This window comes from Hakea prostrata, chromosome 8 (genome assembly GCF_041222555.1).
Source record: "Hakea prostrata isolate BN-2017 chromosome 8, UWA_Hpros_2, whole genome shotgun sequence".
Lineage (NCBI taxonomy): Eukaryota > Viridiplantae > Streptophyta > Magnoliopsida > Proteales > Proteaceae > Hakea > Hakea prostrata.
In genome coordinates, this window is record NC_142607.1 from 38,573,073 (window position 1) to 38,587,541 (window position 14,469).

General features: G+C 39.5%; 2 protein-coding genes across 2 annotated transcripts; one reads left to right on the forward strand and one right to left on the reverse strand.

The window, feature by feature from the left end:
• Positions 1-261: 261 nt before the first annotated feature.
• LOC149007793 (uncharacterized) lies at positions 262-3,005 on the forward strand. Its single transcript, XM_089166478.1, has 5 exons — positions 262-733; positions 823-1,324; positions 1,465-1,666; positions 1,776-2,261; positions 2,369-3,005. The coding sequence occupies exons 1-5, from the start codon at positions 376-378 to the stop codon at positions 2,813-2,815; spliced, it is 1,995 nt and encodes a 664-aa protein (XP_089022604.1). The 5' UTR covers positions 262-375; the 3' UTR covers positions 2,816-3,005.
• Positions 3,006-8,127: 5,122 nt separating this feature from the next.
• LOC149007794 (uncharacterized) lies at positions 8,128-9,983 on the reverse strand. Its single transcript, XM_089167158.1, has 4 exons — positions 9,682-9,983; positions 8,709-8,989; positions 8,556-8,623; positions 8,128-8,514 (listed from the first exon to the last, which is right to left on the reverse strand). Exons 1-4 carry the CDS (start codon positions 9,981-9,983, stop codon positions 8,128-8,130), a joined length of 1,038 nt encoding a protein of 345 aa, XP_089023284.1.
• Positions 9,984-14,469: the final 4,486 nt, after the last annotated feature.

Genomic DNA, 14,469 nt, shown 5'->3' on the forward strand with positions numbered 1-14,469 from the left:
TGTATTGATATATTATTCATGGCATGGCTCATGCTGATCTCCTTGGCTGTATTTGGCTCTAAATTGAAGGAGTTGTCAACAAATTTACTTTAAAAAAATGAAGCTTCGACGCGTTCTCAGAGAGACGAGTGGAATTTTTAATATTCTTCATGAATTTTTTATTTTCTAATAGTTGATCAATTCTTCTGTTAACTCCTCTTCCCCAACCTATATAAACCAATTTCAGTTCTGTCCCAGGAGGCCAAGACACAGCACCGTTTGCCTCCTCGGCTTCCTTAGTTTCATCTATTTTCTCTACAATAAGCTAGCTCTCCTATTGAACTGTAAACAGTACTTCACCTTCTTCTCCATTCACCATCTTCTTGTGAAAAAAGCATGGAATTCGAACAAGCCATGGTTGGAAAGACCTACTGGCACCCAAAGCCAGAGCTTCATCACCATGACAAACATCCTTTGATGAGCAGCAATTTGTCCACCGGAAGTAGTATTTTGGACACGGATGATGCCCGTATCCATCGATCGGAGTCCTTCGGTATGCATGACATGGAAGTCACCAAGAATGATTCTGCAGAAACCAAATTTGAGTGGTTACGGTCACAGTTGATCGGACACAATGTTGAATTCAACACTCCTTTTGGGAGACGCCTTCTCACCTATGCAGATCACACGGCCTCCGGTAGAAGTCTCCACTTCATCGAAGATTTTATTGCTAATAGTGTTCTTCCTTTTTATGGTAAGTTGATTTATTTGAATTAGAGTATTGATGATTCATCCTATTCATGAAGTAGGTTAAACTCATTCTGGTTACGTGCATGGACACAGGTAACACACATACTAGCGACAGCTACGTGGGGTACAAGACCACCAAGATGGTCAAGGACGCCACTAGATACATCAAGAATTGCTTAGGTGCAGGACCAGATGATGCTCTCATATTCTGTGGCTCTGGCACCACTGCAGCCATCAAGCGCCTTCAAGAGGTGATGGGAATTGCAGTGCCTTCAACCATGAGAGATAAGATATTATCAACCCTACAGACTGAGGAGAGATGGGTGGTCTTTGTCGGGCCATACGAGCACCACTCCAACCTCCTCTCGTGGCGTAATAGCCTAGCTGAGGTGATAGAGATCGGTCTTGATGATGACGGGTTGATAGACATGCGAGCTCTGAGTTTCCAACTTGAGTCTTACAAGGATTCTAGACGTCCTATGTTAGGTTCATTCTCAGCATGTAGTAATGTTACTGGTACATACACTAATACACATGCCATCGCCAAGCTTCTTCACCAACATGGAGCTTTTGCTTGCTTTGATTATGCAGCAAGGTTAGTCAATCTACCTACATCCTGCTATTGTATTGTGTGCCTGAAAGCTATTCATATGTTCACTAAACAATCAAGATTCTATACCAATTGTTTTCTTTGAACTCCATATTGATAAAAATGATTTACCTGGATATGTGCAGTGGTCCTTATGCAGAGATTAACATGAGATCTGGGGAGATAGAAGGCTATGATGCCATATTCATGAGCCCACACAAGTTTGTTGGCGGACCTGGTACCCCTGGCCTCCTATTGATGCACAAGGCGTTGTACAAGTTGAGTTCTTCTGCACCTTCAACTTGTGGAGGTGGAACTGTTGATTTTGTCAATGCCTTTAGTGAAGAGGTAAGCCCCCTCATCACTCTGATTAATCCTATATTTGCTACTGTCCAATTGGTTAATTACTTTATGGAGGGACTTATTCGCTGATTTATGAATTTGAATCAATCTGTAGCACACTTTGTATTACAATGACGTGGAAGAAAGGGAAGATGCTGGAACTCCAGCAATCGTCCAGAAGATAAGGGCAGCTATGGCTTTCTGGGTGAAGGACTTCATGGGTTACAGTGTTATTGAACACCAGGAGCATGTCTACATCAAGGCAGCAATGCAAAGGCTCCTTCCAAACAAAAACATATTGGTGTTAGGGAATACCAGTGCCCCAAGACAAGCTATACTCTCTTTCGTGGTCTACTCTTCCACCAATTCTTCTTCTTATGATCACAGCAGAGATGGAAGAGGTAGCAAGGGTCTATATATGTGGGCAGAGTCAGGAAATAAGAGAGACAAACCTCTCCATGGGCCTTTCGTTGCGAAGCTCCTCAATGATCTTTTTGGAATCCAAGCTCGAGCTGGATGTGCTTGTGCTGGACCCTATGGGCACCATCTACTTGGTGTTGATGAGACTCATTCGCTAGCTTTTCGTGCTGCTATCCAAAAGGTGAACTCTTAATGGCTAAGATCAATTAACCTTTCATGCAACCCCATGAAATTAATTTCCACCTTAAATTTATTGTGACTGATCTTACTTTGTATTTGCTTTGATAGGGTTACACTGGTGTAAAACCTGGGTGGACCAGACTTAGTTTCCCTTACTACATGTCAAAAGAAGAGTACGAGTTCATTCTAGCTGCATTAGAGTTTATTGCAGCATATGGTCAACGATTCCTTCCTCTCTACAGCTTCAATTGGAAGACTGGTAATTGGACCTTTCAGTCTAAAGCTTTCATGGAGAACATATTGGGGGACGATTATGCACCAGTAGACATTCCTCTAAGTGAAGTTAAGCCTGGATTGCAAATTAGAAACAACAGACTGAGGCATGGTGGAGATGATCATAGTGACAATCAGAAGACCAGCGATGAAGTACTTATAAGCAAATATACCAACTACTTGGAGACCGCTAAATATGTGGCAAGTTTCCTCCCCAAGTTCCCTCCACATAGGAGGGTTCCAAAGGACATAGATCTCAGCCTTGCGCACTTCAGGGTGTAGGGAGAGTTAGCTCTTCTTTTTCTTCCTTGAGCATCTCCAAGTACAGCGTTATATGATGTGTTAAGAATCCTTAACACTATATCTATAGATTAAAGATATTTCCTGATTCAAATTCCATTAATTTTGTTTTCACCCAATTTGTAATGTGTGTATATATAATATACTCAATTTTTATTGTAATTTTTTTTGCCATTCCAACAAACAACACAACATCTCTAGTACGAAGTGTTATGTTTATTAACTCATGTTTCATATTAGTTAATTTTGCTTTACTTGAATTGTACAGATGTGTCCCTATTTTTCTTTCTGTCCTTTTAAAATTTTTGTGGGAAGGTGGGTGGCACAAGGAGATGGTGGGGTCAAGGAATGAAGTGGCATTTATTGAACAAACACTAGTATGGGTGAGGGGGTGAATGCATTGGTATTTATTCAACAATTATAAATACAAAGCAACTTGTAAAAAAACTAATGAAACAAGGGGGGGTGGGGCAAATGGGGTTGAGAGTTCCAATCGAATACTATTTCCAATATTGAGCATGGCGACAGCTAGGGATGGCTAGCGGCCAAATCCAGAGCATCCAAGGCATTGTTTCTTACAGCGGAGTGATCCGAGGAGGAACATCTATATCCCTGGAAGGTTTGTCTGAACCAATTCTAGTTGGAAACCTAAGAGAGTGGTGATGCCGTAGGAGGATGAGAGACAACGAAACTTAATAAGGTATGCTCTAATTGGGAGATTTGACTTTAGAAAGACAAATATGGTTGTCGTTCAGAAGGATCTTTTTTTTTCCAGGGGGGGGGGAAGGCTGGGGAAGGGGTTCATTACTTTTCAATTTGGATCAAAGGGTGATATGACAGAGGTATGGAGATGCGGACCTTGCAAAATTGCCTCGCAAGTGATCGAGTTCCAACGTTGGAGGCCTAATTTCAGTGTTAATACAGCTCACCCTATAAAGTACTAATGTAAAGTATTCATCACTAGCTTTGTTTCTCTTTATTTTTGATATGTTAGCGACAAAGAATTATAATTTTGAATCATTCAAAACCAATAGAAATATTCAAACATTACCAATGAAACGGATTGAATCCATTTGCCATATTTTTATTGATTGTGATTGGACCAAAAGGATCTGAGCAGCTGAACCTTTGGCATTGAGAACCGAGTTTTTCTCTCAGAACTCCATGCTTCATCTCTACAAAATCTTTCCTTTCCAACCCCTATTTGTATAAGGCCTGAATCAAATGGCTTGTTTAAGCTTTCATAATAATATGTTATTTTGTTTGGTTAGAATGAAACAATAAGGCCTTTAATAACACGTCCCCTGACCCCAATAAAATTTTATCCAATGTTTACAAATGGGTAAATGATTTACATTAAACATGGGGGATCGCAGCACTAGGGACTTTTACTATCAGACCATTAGTAGCAATGAGAAATGCATCTGTCCTTCTTTACCTAATATGAATTTGATTCTCTCTTAAAATCTTAATGTGTGCAGGGTTTCTTAATCACTCAAGATAGTAGGATGGATAGTAGGTTTGTTATGGGATGGAAACTTCCAGTTTGTCTCTAAGAGAAGATTAGAATCAGCTATACTTTTGGAAGGGATGGTCGAGTGCTTATGTTCTGAGTAGATCAAGCACAACTTTCTTACTGCCCTATACAGGAATTGTCATGCAACAAGGAAGAAGTCTTTGACCTATTACCCAAATTGAAACGTGCATGGCCAATTAACCTTGTTCCTTCTAAGACAGATATAGTATTTACAACTATGGATAGCAGCTTTTCTCTCTTTATACTTAGACCCCTACTAGACAGATTTAATAGTATGGTAGTAAATTACTCAAATGGATCCAATGTAGGAGGTTGCGATAATATAGAACCAAATGATTTATGTACTTGCAGTGCCTAATTAATTTATCTTTCGTCCCCCCCCAAAAAAAAAGTTAAATCTAACCTATTAGATATCCTTGTAGATAGAGAGAGGAATCAAATAATGGAATGTTACGCTCAAAGTGTGGAATTCCCTAGGATCCTAACTTGAAACCCATCTTGTACATCTGAGAACCTAGAATGCTAGTAGAAGACAGTTGTTGTCACATCCCACCCAACCGGATCCTGTCATACTAGAATACCCGTGGGGGTGATACACCGCAAGATATAGGTTTAGTGACAATTCCATACAACATATGATATAGTATAATTAAAGGACAAAAATAAATCATTTTCAAGTCAATAAATTATCAAATCTGAAATAAAAGGCTTACAGTTGTCCAAAACCTCAATTCAAAAACTAAACATCAGAGTTCTAAGAAGGAAACAAAGTCTAGAGTCTGTAGCAAAAAATATTTTAAGAAAAGATCTAATGGAAGGCAACTCCATAGGAACAATCCTGATATGAACAAGAAGCATCATGTACATCCACTTCTTCTCCAATCATGCCCTCCTAGTAACCACCCAACAAAGGATCCTCAATGAAAGTGGGGTCCTCATAACTTGTAGAGAAGTCTAAAGAACCAATAAAAATAAAGGAATGAGTTCACAGAACTTGGTGAGGTTAACTAACATCCATGTCATACATTCATCCGATTTCCACATCATAATTCATAAGATAACCTTGTAATTTATAATATAAATAAATAGATGTATGATGATGATATGATGCTCCTAACTCTATCATGTAATCTCTAAGGTAGACATGCATCAAGTGTAAAAACCAATCTTCTTTGGGCGGTCTCAATCACTCTCCCTCAACATCAAACATTTATTGGGTTCTCTGCGGTTGTTGAGTAAAATCTTATCGAGCCATGGTTGGGGTATAGGTTAGCACTTTGTCACATCACCATTTGGTATAAGATTTGACGCGTATCATGGATAATCCTAAGCCCAGTGCAAAGTCATATGGTCTCGTACTACATATGGTCCGGATATCTCCCTCATGCCTAGTGCCCTTTTGGTTCAATATCTTCCCACCTATGAATGAATCCTCAACAAGAGGCATCTATTGGATCCCATTCCTTAACCCAGTGGTCATCCACATATAATGGATAGGATCATCTCCATGTCCTATTATCTATTATATGCAACCGTACCTCTCTATAATGTTAGTTGGCATGCTCGATACTCAGGATCCATCCACTAAAATCACTGGTTAACTGGCTTCAATACCCCTACCAGAAGGGTAGTAGTACTCATAGGGATTTCTAGCCCAACACTTCTAGACACCTATCAATCATGTCTAAATGCAACCACATAAGGTCACTAGGGTAATTGGCAAACCCACAACCCTAATTGATAATACAAGGTAAGGAGAATAATATCATTCCTCTTGTTTCATCTCATACATTGTCATACCATTTCATATCAATAATATAAGATTCAAAAGTAAAGAGTAACACCCAAACAATAAACCTTACCTTCCGTTCGTGCCAAGTGACACCCAAGCATATTGTGATAGGTAGAAATTTACAACAATTTATCTCAACAATAGAATTTAAAATAACAAAAATTAATTATATAAAACATGGTTAGTCATTCCTCACCTTTCACTTTGATTCTTTTCTCCGAAGTCCAAAATTCACTCCCACAATTTGGTGATTAAAAGATAAATAAACCTATTCATGCAAGAGGATTAATAAATATAAATTATAAGTCAATTTGGGTTTAAAAGATATCCCAAAATCTTCCCACAAAAACACAATCTGAAAACTAGGTTCAAACTCGCCATTTCAAACCTAATTAAGCAAAAAGTCAATATTTCGCCGCCAATTCAAAGTCGAATCGAAACGAAACTTTGGAAAAGTCTAATTGGAAGAAAAAGGATCCTAACGGTACCTTCAATTTGATTCAATTTAATCTAGATCTAAAAGCCCCAATTTTGGCTCTTCCAATCGTTCGCGGGCGTCTTAGGATTCAAAACGCGAAATCTTTTGCAAGGATTCGCACCATTAACTCTCATACTAAAGAGAAAACTCAAAACAAGAATTCAAGAGCATCCAATAAACCTAACATGCTTCCACTACCACAATTCCCTAAAAGAATAGAAGAAAAATCTCACACAACTGTGTTTAAAGAGAAGGGTTTAAGAATTCTCACCTCTTTCAACGTTCCTGCAACGATCCGCATCACAAAGCACCTTTGATTGGATGATATCTACTCTTCTCCTTGGTTTCTTCTCTTCCCAAAGCTTTAGCCCCACTCTAGCATCCGAAAACACGTTTAGAGGTGAGTTATAATCTAAAATAGGGTTTAAAAACTCGAAATCCCGATTCGGCCCCAGAGCTGAAAAAGGGATGGGGGGTTGGTGTTGTCGACTGGTCCAACCGACCGGTCCATGGATCCCCAAATGGACTTTGATTTCGGTGATTTTTCGTTTGAATGAAAGGTCTTTCGATTATCTACGTTTGGATACCTTAATCTCGTTAATCAAACTTTCCATCGCCGATTTACAGACGTAACAAAATCATCTTTTAATGCCATCATGATTAGCCTTCTCTCTTCTCTTAAACTCTAGGAGAGTTGTTGCATCATCACAAGGGTCATCCATAATCATTGGGTTCACTTTAGAATCTTTGGGCTTGACTCGAATGGCCCACAGTTGTCACCGACTCGAATCCCGATTTTGCGATCCGGAGATCATGGGTTAACGGGTTAGAAATCCGGGGTATTTCACATTCTTCCCCCCTTACAAGAAATTTTGTCGTCGGAATTGATGTACCTGAGGCACTATCTCCATCCCTCTCCTCTGATCCATCCTCACTTTGTCCATCCTCTTCTGACTCGCTCTCGTCCGTTTCGTCGTTTTCTTCCTCCTCTGAGGACTCGTCCAATAATACATTCTTTTTCCTCCTTTTTCAGGAAGGATCTTCCCCTGCATATGGGAAGCCTTAATTTTCTGCAAAACCTAAAGAGAATAGGATACTTCACTTGCATTTAATCTTCTTTTCCCCATAAGGCTTCTTCTACCTGCATGATTCTTCCACCTAATTTTCACCAATGGAATGGTTCAATTTCGGAGTTGCTTGTCCTTTCTGTCCAATGTCTCAGCGGCCTCTTCTTCATAAGACAAATCCGCACTCAATCCTTTAGGTTCTTATGGTAATTGATGTTCCAGGTTCTCTATGCACTGACGAAGCATGGAAACGTGGAACACACTATGTACACCTATCAAAGATGTCGGAAGTGCCAACCAATATGCAACCGGTCCCACTTTCACTATAATCTCAAAAGGACCAATATATCTTAGACTGAGCTTCCTGAACCTCATCACACCTTTCTTTGGTGAGACCTTCAGAAAAGCTCTTTCGCCTACTCAAAATTCATTATTTGTCCTCCTTTTGTTCGCATACGATTTCTGCCTGGACTGAGTTGTCTTGATTCTTTCTCTAATCAAGTCAACCATAGCCCCAGTGGCTTCTATCAACTCAGGGCCCAAAACTCTTCGTTCTTCATCCCAATAGAGGGGAGTTTTACACGTCCGTCCATACAAAGCCTTGAGCTGTGCCATGCCAATGGTAGCTTGATAGCTGTTGTTGTAAGCGAACTCCACCAATGCTAAGTGTTCACCCCAACTACACAAGCATGAAGCATGCCCTCCAAGATTTGAATGGTTCTTTTCGATTGTCCATTTGTTTAGGGATGATGAGTTGTGCTCAAACTTAGCTGGGTACCCAAAGCTTTTTACAGACTCTTCCAAAATCTTCATGGAAACCTTGGATAATGATCTGACACAATACTCACCGGCACACCATGTAATCTCACCACGTTATCCATGTATAACTTGCCAGTTTGTCCATGGTGAAGGTAATCTTCATAGGATAAAGTGCACCGATTTTGTCAATCTGTCAACTATTACCCAAACTGTGTCATTTCCCTAATTGGTTAGAGGCAAACCCGTGACAAAGTCCATATTGATGTCCTCCCACTTCCAACTTGGCACATGGAGTGGTTGTAGAAGACCCGCAGATAGTTGTTGAACGGCTTTTATCCTTTGGCAAGTTCCACACATGGCCACAAAGTCTTCAACATCCTTTTTCAAACCAACCCACCAATAGTACTCTTTCAAGTCCTTGTACATCTTTGTGCTACCGAGATGCACAGTGAACACAGAGTAATGTGCTTCACTCAAAATCTCTTTTCTAAGGTCTTCATTCGCCAGTACACATATTCTTCCTCTGTACATTAGAGCATTATCGGAGGATAAAGAAAAATCAATCACCTCTTGAGGATCGGAAGAAATCTTCTCTAGCTTTTCTTGCAACAAAAAGGATCCGAAGGCTGTAAAGTAATGATCCTATCTCTTAGGGTAGGCCTTGCTGTCAAAGTGGCAAGGATTACTCAGAACCTTCCGGCACAATCTCCAATTCTAACTTCATGATATAGTTCAACAAAGGCTTGCTAAGTGCATTAAGATTAATCACTTTTCGGGTGCTCTACCTACTCAAAGCATCGGCCACTACATTTGTTTTACCCGGATGGTACTAGATATGACAATCGTAGTCCGTTACAAGCTCCAACCACTGACGTCTCATATTCAACTCCTTCTGGGTGAAGAAGTATTTCAAGCTTTTATGGTCGGTGAAATGGCTATTTTCTCTCCATAAAGTTAGTGGCGCCATATTTTCGAAGCAAAAACCACCACAGCCAACTCAAGATCATGTGTGGGATAGTTGTGTTCATAATCCTTGAGTTGCATTGATGCATTAGCTACCACTTTCTCGTGTTGTATCAAAACACAACCAAGACCGATCTTTGATGCGGAACTGTTAATCCTTCGTAGTTATTAAGTACCGTCAAAACCGGTGCATTGGTCTATCTCTTCTTCAACACTTGGAAGTTATTTTCACACGATTCACTCCACACGAACTTCACACCTTTCTTTGTCAATCTTGTCATTGGGGCAGATAACCTAGAGAAAATTTCAATGAATCTTCTATAGTATCCAGCATGTCCCAAGAAGCTTCTAATTCCAGTAACCAACTTGGGTTGATCCCAATCTGCCACTGCCTTGACCTTATCTAGATCAACTTTGATTCCGTCCACAAATACAACGTGACCCAAGAACACCACCTTTGAAAGCCAAAACTCACACTTGGAAAACTTCACATACAACTTATTTTCTCTCAAACTTTGCAAAGCAAACCTTAAGTGTTCGACACGCTCTTTCATATACTTAGAATATCGTGAATTATCCAATTCATCAAATCCATGAAAGTGACTGGTGCATTAGCCAGGCCGAATGGCACAACTTTAAATTTGTAATGGCCATATCGAGTCCTAAAAGCTGTTTTGCAAGTGTCGCTTGCTTTCAGTCTCAATTAATGATAGCCCGATTGCAAGTCAATTTTGGAGAAAATCAAGGCTCCTTTCAATTGATCAAACAAATCATCAATTCTCAGTAGAAGATATCTATTCTTGATGGTGAGCTTATTCAATTCTCTATAGTCAATACACAATTTCATACTTCCATCCTTCTTCTTCATGAGCAACACTGAGGCTTCCCAAGGAGACACACTAGGTGTCACATCCACCCAGCCGGTACCCTACCTGGCATACCCGAGTGTGTGATCCACAATCCACAAGATCCAGTATCGAGGAAAATCAACCTCCCACATTCACAATAATATAATCAATAACAAGACTAAATCAAGGTTAACAATATTATTTAATTGAATCAAAGCAGGGTAACGAAATAATCATCAGAGTGCGAAAATGATACCAATAAATATATAACAAAAGATATTGTACAAAAGGAGTGAGTTTCAAAAGAAACTCAGCAAGGCAAGTTATTCCATAATAGAATAAATAACATGATAGCATAAACATAGCATAATGTGATATGATATGAAACAAACAATGCATGTATGAGTCTAACTCTATGTATGCTGGTCTCTATAGGTAGACATGCTTTAAGTCATAGCACCATACTTTTTTAGGAAGGTCAACCACTCCCCCTCAGACATCCTGGCATCTTGGGTCTGCCGGTGGTAGTTGGGTCTTGCATTCCTCTTGGACATTCTTTGGTTTGGGGTTTAGGTCACCGCTCTCTCACATCACCATTGGTCTAAGTATTGGCGCATGTCAGGGTAAAGCCTAGCCCAATGCAAGTCTTCTACTTAGTCATATCAACTCAGGTCCAGATACGTCCATTCCTCGCCCCGGGCGATCTTTTCCGGTATCCTTTCCACTAGAGTCAGCATATTCGACTCTCTCGAATACGGACTCATCAACCCTATAGTTCATCCACATATAGTAAACAGGAAGCTCTCATGTCCCCTCATGGGTTGGTTACCGGTCTTGAGTGCCCATGAGCCCAAGTCTATCCATATGCAACTCTCCCCATAAATGGCCCCCACAATGTGATTCATGTCTTCTCACGGGTTGGTTACCGGTCTTGAACGCCCATAAATCCCCATTGCTACCATGGGTCGTTCGGTCTCAATACCCTTCTGAATCGGGTCTGATATAACAAAGAATATCCTAGCCAAACACTGCTAGACATGTCCTAGGTATGACAACCAATAATCCGAGAAAGTGTCAAAGGGCAACATTGAAAATATCTCATACTATTCCCAATGATGTCCAAGGACAAAAATGTCAAAAGGACATTCCCCAATCCCAAATCATACCTAACAATCACAATCATAATTCAGTCATATCATCCACGACAGATATCTCATCAAATGAAAGAGTATAATAAGACAAGATCAAATGAACGTATAACATACATGAGTAAGTATTCATACATGATCAAGTACATAAAGTAAATAAGGAAATAAGATCCTACTGTACTTACAGCAGTCATATCATAATAGAAACTATCATAACCGTAACAAATCTAAGCAGTTCCCAAATTAGAAACTAAATCTATGTTAATACGGTAACAACTGTCCTTACCTTAAATAGATTCGAATATATTCCGGACGGACAAGAGGATGAATCCAAAGTTAGCAAACAAACCTTAGAATAACATCATACAATCATTAGGAAGTAGTCCTTAAAGAATGAGTATCAATCGAATCGAAACGGAGGAAGAAATCCAATTCAGTCACTGCGGGTTGATTGGCTGGGTTGACTAATTCAGTCGACCCAGGCAATTTGCCTAGAGAGTAATCCGAATCCAAAAATAGTACTTTGATCCGAAACCTATGCTATACAATCCGGAATGCTACGAAACTTGGAGAGAATGTCTAACACAGTAGTCTAAGACTAAAAATCATATTTTAGACATCAAACAATGATTAAAACCATTACTTAATAATTTGAAATCATACTTTCTATTTTGGTAAAAATCATGGTTTTCATTGAAAACATGCTATGAATGAAAGAGATGAACTAGAGATGATGAGATCTTATTCTAGTACAAGAACACAGTAAATCAGAGGTATGAATAATCATGGAGAGGCATCTATAATGCTAGAAGAAATCAAAATGAGAATATGATCATGGATGCATGTAGGAAACATAAGAATCATGGTAAGAATTGATTATGATGATCATGGTATGCGAATGAATGGAGATTATAGAAGATACAATTGCAGAGATGCAACATCTTCTTCATGATCTCAGATTAGAGAAGAGAAAGATCATGGAAAGAATAAATCAATAACATAGAAGTAAGATTACTAACCTTTGATTGAAGAACAAGAGAGAGAACTTGCAAGTTTGCAAGGTTTGGTCTTCTTCAACACTTTTGGAGGCTTGGAGATGAGTTCCCTTCATTCTCTAAGTGTTATGGAGGCTAGGGATACTAAAATCACGAAGTTATGAGGTATATATAGCAATATATCCTAAACAGAAGATTCTGCTCCAGTTCAGCATTCTTGGGTCGATTGGCTGGGTAGACTAGCCTAGTCGACCCAAGCAGTCGACCCAGGCTGACAACAAAGCCTAAGTCAGGGATTTGAGGGCCTTCCACTACTCAGAATCAAACGAAACTTTAAACACATAAACTATAACTTACCTAGCATGGAAAAATGGCTTCAAATCATATCCCACCAAGCTCTATGGTCATCAACCAATCTTCTCTTCATCAAGGCCTAGTCTTTCAACACTGTCTTCAAATATGGGGCATCATCGCCAATCTTCATAGGTTCGGAGTCGAACACTATGTCTTCTACTAATATGGCCGATAGTTGACTTTCACTTCTACTTCGAGTCTTCGGACCTACAGACAAAAGAGTATCTGGGTTAAGGTTAGGGCCGGGTTTCACACTAGGTTGGATGAAACCTCTGCCTAGTAACACATTTAGTTCGTTTTGAATCTCTTTCAACTCCATGGGTGCCATCCTATACAGAGCTTTGGACACAAGTGCAGCTGCATGTACCAATTGAATGGCAAATTCCAACTCTCTTTCTAGGGGTATTCCGGATAATTCATCAAGAAAAACATCCTTGAAGTTCTTCACTACTTCAATGTCTTCAATGGACTTCACTTCTTTCTTTTCTTCTATGGAGGCACAAAGTTTAGCACCCCCAACTAGTTCCTTGACTTGAAGTGCTGCCACTATAGTCTTTTCACAATGTTTTCCCAAATCACCTTGGAACTCAAAAATAGGGCCACTAGCAGGATGAAATTGGACTTTCTTATCAGAACATGAGATGACTGCTTTGTGCGATGTCAGTCAATCCATGCCTAAGATTGCATCAAAGTCCCTCATATCCAACTTCACAAGTCGGGTGTCTAGGTCTTCTCCTTCAACAGTTATAGGACAAGGTCCAACTACCTCATCAAGTTTTACTAGTGAGCGAGTGCGTGTACTAACCACTAGTTCATGACACAATTTGATAGATGGTAAGGAAGTACGCCTCACGAATGATGATGCAATGAATGAGTGTGATGCTCCAGTGTTAAATAACACAAATGCAGGAACTGAAGCAATAAGAAGAGTACCTGTTACCACATCATGACTTTGGTCCATTTCAGTCCCAGTCAAACTATACATCTTTCCCACCTGAGGTTGCTGAGGTGGCTTGAAAGAAGTGTTAGGTTGACTTTGTCACACCCCACCCAGCCGGATCCGGCCATACTCGAATACCCGTGGGGTGACTTTGTCACTTCTAGACATTTAACATTTATGTACTTAAGTCTAGATGCATACTCATGTAAGTTCACTAGGGTAATGGACGAACCCACAACCCTAGTTTGAAACATAAAATAAAAAGAGTAATTTAATTCAACATCATCCATATATCTTCATATCAATAATTTAGAATTTGAAAATAAAAGAAAACACTCAATCCATTCAATCTCATCCATCTCAAACATTCTCATATTGTTTTCAAAGAATATTGAAAATAGAAGCAAAGATACTTGCTTACCTTTCATTCGTGCAAAGTCCCACACATAATCACAAGATAATAAATATTAAAGCAAGGCAATATATCAATAATGAAATTTAATTACATAATTAAACATGCAAGATAAGGTTGAGTATATTCCTCACCTTTTTAGTTAGCATAAGCTCTCCAAAGTTCCACAAAATCACACTTACGAGTTGGTGATTATAATCAAAATAAACCTAATCATGTAAGAGGATCATTACACATAAATTAGAAGTCAATTGGGTTTTAATAAAGTTCCCAAAATCACCCAACAAAAGCCTAATCTGCCAACTAGTTTCGAACCCACCTTTCTCGACCTAGTTTTGGCGAA

What these genes read in the sequence shown, in the direction of transcription:
- LOC149007794 (XM_089167158.1), bottom strand. Translation starts at nt 9,983, where the DNA reads ATGAAAGAGCGTGTCGAACACTTAAGGTTTGCTTTGCAAAGTTTGAGA. An exon ending in CAATATGGACTTTGTCACGG is followed by an intron (nt 8,624 to 8,708) that starts GTTTGCCTCTAA and finishes TATCCTATGAAG; the next exon opens with ATTACCTTCACCATGGACAA. An exon ending in TGAGATTACATGGTGTGCCG is followed by an intron (nt 8,515 to 8,555) that starts GTGAGTATTGTG and finishes GTTTCCATGAAG; the next exon opens with ATTTTGGAAGAGTCTGTAAA.
- LOC149007793 (XM_089166478.1), top strand. Translation starts at nt 376, where the DNA reads ATGGAATTCGAACAAGCCATGGTTGGAAAGACCTACTGGCACCCAAAG. An exon ending in TAGTGTTCTTCCTTTTTATG is followed by an intron (nt 734 to 822) that starts GTAAGTTGATTT and finishes GCATGGACACAG; the next exon opens with GTAACACACATACTAGCGAC. An exon ending in TGCTTTGATTATGCAGCAAG is followed by an intron (nt 1,325 to 1,464) that starts GTTAGTCAATCT and finishes GGATATGTGCAG; the next exon opens with TGGTCCTTATGCAGAGATTA.